General features: G+C 41.2%; 1 protein-coding gene and 1 long non-coding RNA gene across 2 annotated transcripts in view; one reads left to right on the top strand and one right to left on the bottom strand.

Annotated features, from left to right (window-relative positions):
• The window catches only part of LOC138033486 (protein jagged-1-like), a 21,672-nt gene extending 14,524 nt beyond the window's left edge, over nucleotides 1-7,148 (bottom strand). Inside the window, exons 1-4 of the mRNA XM_068881229.1 lie at nucleotides 6,838-7,148; nucleotides 5,504-5,826; nucleotides 4,391-4,505; nucleotides 2,922-3,041 (exon numbers count right to left, since the gene is read on the bottom strand). Of these exons, the coding sequence (XP_068737330.1) occupies nucleotides 2,922-3,041; nucleotides 4,391-4,505; nucleotides 5,504-5,826; nucleotides 6,838-6,919 (640 nt within the window). The 5' untranslated portion in view covers nucleotides 6,920-7,148. The remainder of the gene's footprint in view (nucleotides 1-2,921; nucleotides 3,042-4,390; nucleotides 4,506-5,503; nucleotides 5,827-6,837) is intronic.
• Nucleotides 1-7,500, top strand: part of LOC138033490 (uncharacterized) — a 60,720-nt gene that overhangs the window by 42,851 nt on the left and 10,369 nt on the right. The window lies entirely within an intron of this gene.

Below are 7,500 nucleotides of genomic sequence, written 5' to 3' on the forward strand. Positions count from 1 at the left end.
TTCAGGATAACGAGTTGCAAAGTCGACCAATGTCAATATATATCTATGACCGTCCTCACTCGGGGGAACAATAGGTCCAACCAGGTCGATTGCTACTCTCTTAAACGGCTTGTCAATTAAAGGCATCTTCTCTAGGGGAACCTTCGGTACGGAACCCTTGTTAACTGTCTTCTGACATACATCGCAGGACTTGCAATAACGAGTCACGTCCCCTTGAATGCCTGGCCAATAGAACGCGCTTTGAATCTTATCAGTCGTTTTCTTTATTCCCATGTGACCTCCCATGATCGATCCGTGCGCTAGTTCCATTATTCGATTTCTCAGCTGCACAGGAACCATAACCTGCTTCAGGGGTTTACCTCCGTTCACATAAGGGTGCTTGTAGACGCGGTACAGAACTCCACCTTTCACTTCAAATGAAGTCTCAGCCTGGCCTCTCACAACTACGTCATCTTTCTCCCAAAATTTCTGTAGGCTCTCGTCGTCACGCTGCATTTGCTTGAGCTTTTCCCTGTCAACTACAGGACTTTCTTTGGTATCCGGTACCTTCAGCGGAATATGTTCTCCAGCTTTCTTAACTTGACTTCTCGTGGTTACAACACAAGCTTCTTGTACAGAAACTTGCCAGCTTGGGTCTGGGTCGTCAGCGGCTCTTGCGCCTGGTACATTACCAATAATCAAATCATAAACAGCATCGGGAAGACACTGCGCTTCCACCTGGCCCTTGAGATAAGGTGTATCAACATCAATCTTTGCGATGGGAACTTTCCTTGCCGTATTGTCAATGAGCAGCATAACATTAAATTCGCCAGTAAACTGATTCTCGGACACAAGGTCCCTCTTTACTACAATCCCACTACAACCAGTATCTCTCAGGACCTCAACGGGCTTCTCTCCAACTCTACCTTTCACGACAGGCATTTTACTTCTCACTCCAGTCAACGGTTCAACACAAGCACTACTCAACAATGGAATCTTCTTACCACAGGCTAACAGCAACTTATCATCTTTAATACAGGCCTTAACTCCTTCATCAGTAGGTTTATCCTCAGGTGGTTGAACTAAACAACTGGCACTCACTTGACCACGCTGCACAGGGTTACCATCCTTACTTTGTCCTCCTGATCTGCGTCCACCTGATCGACAGTTTCTAGCTTCATGTCCCTGCTTACCACATAGGAAACACTTTCTTGTTAGGGTTGGGCAGTTGACAGCTTTATGACCTCGGGTGTTGCACTTAAAGCAATGCAGAGCTGGTGGATTAATCTGCATGTTCTTGGCTTCGTCCCTCTCAGGCTGCACTGTTGGCTTTCTGCCCGCTGAGCTGAACAAATGTTTACCATGAGCCTCCAAGTACTGGTCAGCGATCTTCGCAATCTTTGCTAGAGTTTCAGGTGCCCTTTCTCGCAGGTGAATTGCCAAATCCTTAGGGCAAGAGTCAATAAATTGTTCTTTCACGATCAAGTCCTTAAGACCATCAAAGGATTGCGCAGTATCCGAAAGCTCTAGCCAACGTAACAGGTATCTGTCCAGTCGCACAATATACTGCTCCGGACTTTCGTCGACTTCTGGTTTGGATGCTCTAAATTTTCGACGATAGCCGTCTTCGGTAAGGTCATATCTCTTCATTAACGCAATCTTTACCCTGTCATAATCCTTAGCTGCGTCCTCCGATAGACGTGAATACACTTCTAGTGCCCGTCCCGACAACAGAGCACTGAGCTTCGATGCCCATCCATCTTTTTTCCACTTAGCTGTCTCGGCAAATCTCTCGAACCTCTGCAAATACGCGTCCAAATCGTCTTTGCCATCAACAAACGAGGGGAGTTTAGGTGCCTTAGCCCGATCCTCTCTCACTTCAGGACGTCCGTCAGCAATCTCCACAGCCAAACGTGCAATCTCCAACTCGTGTTCTCTTTTTGCCGCTTCAATAGCCTCTTTCTGTTTCAACAGCTCGGCTTCCATCTCCAATTTTCTTAGTTCGCGTTCTTGTCGCCTAGTTTCTCTCTCTTCGTCTTCTCTTCTTCTATCTTCTTCAAGTAATCGATGTTTCTCTTCCTTTTCTTCTTCAAACCGCCTCCTTTTTTCTTCTCTTTCTTCCTCCAATTGTCTTCGTTTTTCTTGTTTTTCTTCCTCTTCCCTTCTTCGTTCTTCTTCAAATTGTCTGCATTTCTCTTCTTTTTCTTCCTGTTCCCTTCTTTTTTCTTCCTCTTCCCTCCTTCTTTCTTGTTCTAACTTTTGTTGCTTCTCTACAAACTCGAGCAGCTTTTCTCCCTCCAATCCGAACTTTTCTCCAATCTGTATAAACTTGTCCATTTCCATAGCAGTATTTCACAGCAAAAACACAGTATACTCTCTCGTACAGTTCTTCTTACTTTTTCTGTAACTCCTTCCTGGTTTCTGTAGTCAGCAAACAAATGAATTCCTCTCCCGGACAGGCCCCCAATGTTACGAGTTCGAATGTTTTGATGAAAGGTAGCTTGCAAACTAAACTGAACGCAGGGTTGTCGGAACAACAACAAGAAGATTTATTCCAAAATGAACGTAGTTTCCACGAAGTAAAACTCTGAACAACACGTACTCAATAAACTTACACGGCCTCCGCCAACTTGAGTAAACACAGCTTCTGTCACACTTGACTAAACACGGCCAACGCCAACTCTCTTCGCTTGTGAAAAACTAGTTAGAAAAACACTCCGCTCGGACTCGTCTACTTATATACTCTGACAATAAACTTCTAGAACTTTATAAAATAGTAATCGGTCTAATTATAGGAAAATTACAAAACACACCGATTTAGAAACGCTTACTTACAAACCTAAATATAAACAAACTACGAACTCTCGCGAAGCTTCTAGACAGTAACGCTAGTCACGCAATGCTATTTTTCGTAACACCTTCATTAGACGTTTTGGACTTACCTGCGCAGTTTCTTCCGTCTCCTTGATATCCACTATTGCAAGTGCAAGTGTAAGATCCCATGGTATTCATACATGTGGCATTCACGTGACACTCGTTTTTAGATGAACACTCGTCAATGTCTGAAGCCAAATCAACACAACAAAGCGAACTCGAGGACTGCACTTTCAAACTCTTATTGGCAATCCTGTCATAATATTCTCTACTTTCTCAAATTCTCCCCCTCCTCCCGTTAAATATTTTGCATAATGATTGTTTTTGATTTCTCTTGGGACATGACGATGTCTCAAGAGAAATCGAAAACAATGCCTATCCAAATTTTTGGAGGGTAAAAGAGGTGTATTATGGGATTTGAGAAAGTAGAGAATGAGTAGAATTTCTCCGTTTTATTTTTGTTTTTTTTTCCTGTGTCGGAAAATGGAAAAGTTGCGCCATAGTTCTTTCCTGTCACTCCCCTGCTAAGTATTGTCTTTGTGCCTAGAGTCTTCTGCCCGTATCTTTGGTAGGTTTCAGGGGGTAGTAGAAATACGTAGATTTTATCCGGTGGACAAAGTACAAGCAATGGCGACGAAGCCGATGTAACGCGAATGGTGTTTTATTGGATCTTTAAACAAAGTATACCCTTATGGAGCTCAAGAATGGAACGTCGATTCGATAAACAAGACAAGCGGTGAAAAATTAATATCTGGAATCTTAAAAGCGACGAATAATAGACTTCGAGAACAATTGCATCTTTCGCCGTCAGATATCAAAGTTAGCTGTCTTTCTACTATTTTACTAACTTTAGTGTTATGTACAACACTGAACCCAAACGTCAAATTCTACGGTAACTTTTTCGCGTTGGATATGGGTTTAACAAACTCAGAGAAGGAATCGAGCACCTTGAGTGGATCTGTGTTTACAATTGCCTGGCTATTTATAATTTTATTTATATTCACTCAACTCTGCACAGTCTTCAGGTAAAAAAAACAATTAGAAATTGGACTAAATCTTTTTAGTAAAGAATTTTTTGAAAGAAAGCTAGCTTGCTGTCCAGTTTTTGCTTTATTATTCAAGGAAATCGTTCTTCAGTAAAGGGTTTGATCATGAACACTGGTGGGAAATTTATTTAGGTGCGTGTGGTTTTTGACACAGCGTGTGATGCTTGTTTGAACGCACGCAACGAAATAGGAAAGGTTCTTCTTCCCTCTAATAGTAAATATGTTGTTTTTTTCAATAAAATTCTTGGCTGGAAAAGGTTTTTGTGAGATTTTCTGTCTTTGTGGATTGATCGTGTTCGAAGTTAACTAATTTGAATATGTGGGTTGATATTTCATATGCAAGTTGTTTTTATAAAGATGATATCAGGCTATTTAACTCAAAAATGGCACGTTCAAATCTTTAGAATCCGTCAAATTAATCGCGGAGCTACTTGGCTAAAACGAACTAACAGAACATTTCGTAAGACTCAACTTGTTAGATGGGATCTTACCGTTTTTGCAGTCTCGTCCGGTGAATCCGGCGTTGCAGATACACTTGTAGCTGTTCTCTTCGTACAGTGCCAGACACGTTCCATCGTTCTTACAAGGCCAGCCGCTACATGGTGACTACAAAGAATTGAAAGAGATTTATTTGATATAATTATAACAGACTTGCGTGGGATGTAAGGCTAAATCTCGATTGCTATGAGTTTGTCTTAACCTCAGTCAGCGGCAAAGCCATGCAATGACTTGATAAGTCCCATTTAACGCAGCGAAACCTTCATCTTCCAATTCAAGAACTAAGTGGTTATTAAAAAGGTGGTCAAGGTAATAAAGTGATATTAGGGAGCTTGAACGAAAACGGCGACGGCAACGAGAACGTCACGAATTTGCATATTTAGTGGGCACTGAAAAACAATAGCTTTGCACGCCCTGCACGTGCGTTTTTCCCTTTTGTCCATTTCTTTGCCGTCGTCTGCAAAACAACTGCGTGAAATAGCCAAATTTGAGGTTTTATGAAGGTCGTCAGCACTTGAGGATAAATTTTCCTTTTCTCCTCTAAATTAAGCGCCGTTCTGAGAAGTGAAATAGTCACGCAGAATAGTCACGATTACAATAACGCGAAAATATATTTTGAGATGACGTTCTCGTTGTTGTTCTCGCTGTTGTCGTCGCTCAAGCTCCCTAATAAAAGATCTTTTGTGGGCGATGACGTATGGAGAAAACCCTTAAAGCATGATGCCACCTGTTAGGAAATTCGTATATATGGCGCGTTCTCGTTGCCGTCGCAGTCGTCGTTGCTTAAGCTCCCTATTGACGCTCAATAACGTTTTGGCCTTTTAACGTTTAATTTATTCCTTTCGGTTTTTTTTTTACAATAAACCGAGATTGTTATATTTCGGCGACAAACGACGTCAGCGACAACCAGGTGTGCGACGTTCTTCGTAGCACTGTTCACATGTACGCAATGCGCCCCTTTTTTGAATGCGCATATCATAGTTACGCCTTTCCATGGTTTGTCAATATTTTCGCAATAAAAAAAGAAAATTAATGAATAAAATAAGAATGTAAAAAGAGGTAAAACACACACTATACACCATGAAAATCCAAGACATTCGACTTACCGCGATGCTGAAGTGGTGAAAGAATTCGTTGGACACGAATTTGTCCGAGTTGTTGTACTTGCCCGAAGGGAGCAGTTCACAAAGCAGTTTACCGTTGATGTCCGGTTTAGCAGCCAAGTTGTATGAAAAACATGCCGGAGTTTCCAAACAGGCAAGCGAGCACTGGGGCGTCCGATCAACGTGACTATACCCAAGAATTGTGATATTCAAGTAGGAGAATTTGTCTTCTTTAAAGTTTGCGTATCTGACACCAGTGTGAGTTTCCCCGCGACTGAAAACTTTGCCGGCCTTTTCCTCTGAGATAGATGATTTGCAACCAATCTCTATAGACCCAGATAACAATTGGATAACATACAATGCAATTGCTGGTGGACGAACAATAGGATCTAATGAACGGTCTTTTGTTTTCGTCAACCAACATGGCGGCGATGACGTCACGTGAAAACCGCCGCCGATTAAACAATAGCGGCGGTGTCACAGCGTTTTGGGTTCCCCCGTGTTATCTGTTCCCCCAAACACTGAGCACTAGTGCTGTGTGTTCCCCCTTCGCCATAACTATAAATATGGTAGCAGAATATGAATACAGAAAGTATCCTAAACAGGCATAAAAGCTAACCTTAGGCCTAATTAGGCCTAAACAAAAGTTTTTAGGCCTAAGGTTAGCTTTTATGCATGTTTAGGATACTTTCTGTATTCATATTCTGCTATCATATTTATAGTTATGGCGAAGGCGGAACACAGTGCTCAGTGTTCGGGGGAACAGATAACACGGGGAACACGAAACGCTGTGACAGCGGAACACAAGAACAACTGTACAAAGGGAAAAGTGTCGAGAACGCGAAAACGAGCTCCTTGACAACATCGGCGTGTTTGAGGTTAAGGTCGCGTCATAGGTTTCGCAAGGTGTCAGTTTTTAAATATGTTCTTATTTCACCAGTATTCATGGCATGAGAATAAAATTGACATAATCTTAATGTTCCTTAAATGTAGATTTTGAAACCAAAAAAGTACACTGACACCTCGTGATGGGACCTTAAATTTGTCCATTTCTGAAAGAAGCTCTCAGTTGTGTGCAAGTTGCTGTAGATTAATAAATATTTAACAATTTTATGTTTTGGACAAGATTATGTGAACGATAGAAATGAGATGAATTAGTTTCCTTGTTTTGCTCAGAGGCTAGGTATCAGGCTATTCAAAAATTGACATCATCTTTAATGTTCCTTGAATGTAGATTTTGAAACCAAAAAAGTACACTGACACCTCGTGATGGGACCTTAAATTTGTCACAGTTGTGGATGAGGTAAAACTGAGTGAAAAAAAAAAACGTATCATACCTGTAGCAACTGCATATAAGAGGACGATTATTAGTATAAGCAGACAAGCGTCCCCAAATTTCGTAAAGCCAAAGGGTTTCATCCTTTTTCCTTACTTTACGGTGCAAAACTGTTCGACCGCTAGCTTAGTGCAAGCCAGTGAGGTTTACCATTACTTATCTAGACTTGAAACAACTTAATAACAATTGATTCGTGGGTTTTAAGGGTGCGATTTCCTGTCAAGTGGATTCCGTGATCTGTGATCTGACAGTGGAGAAGACAGCTGCAAGTAAGTTTATTTGACAGGGGTGTTTTTACATAATTGCGGATAAAACCACATGAATATTTTATCTTAGCCGTGAGGACATCCCTCTTGAAATTTAAGCCGAACTACTTTACTATATATTATACTTTTCTATTAAAGATTATCACTTCCCCAGTATCAGATCTTTCTTTCTAAAGTTTCGCTTTTTTTACATTGAATACCACCGATTCTTGTACAGATGATGTAAATCGTTGTAAAACAAAACGCGCGCCTTTTACAAAGAAACATACACTAACTAAGTTCCTGTCAATATTAACAGAGGAATATCCGAATCGAAAACGATGGAAAATAAGCACATACTAGGACTCAATGAAAGCCAAACACCGTCCGCTTTATTATTCTGTCATGTCTAGGAGAGC

The sequence above is a fragment of the Montipora capricornis genome, chromosome 14 (assembly GCF_036669925.1).
Source record: "Montipora capricornis isolate CH-2021 chromosome 14, ASM3666992v2, whole genome shotgun sequence".
Lineage (NCBI taxonomy): Eukaryota > Metazoa > Cnidaria > Anthozoa > Scleractinia > Acroporidae > Montipora > Montipora capricornis.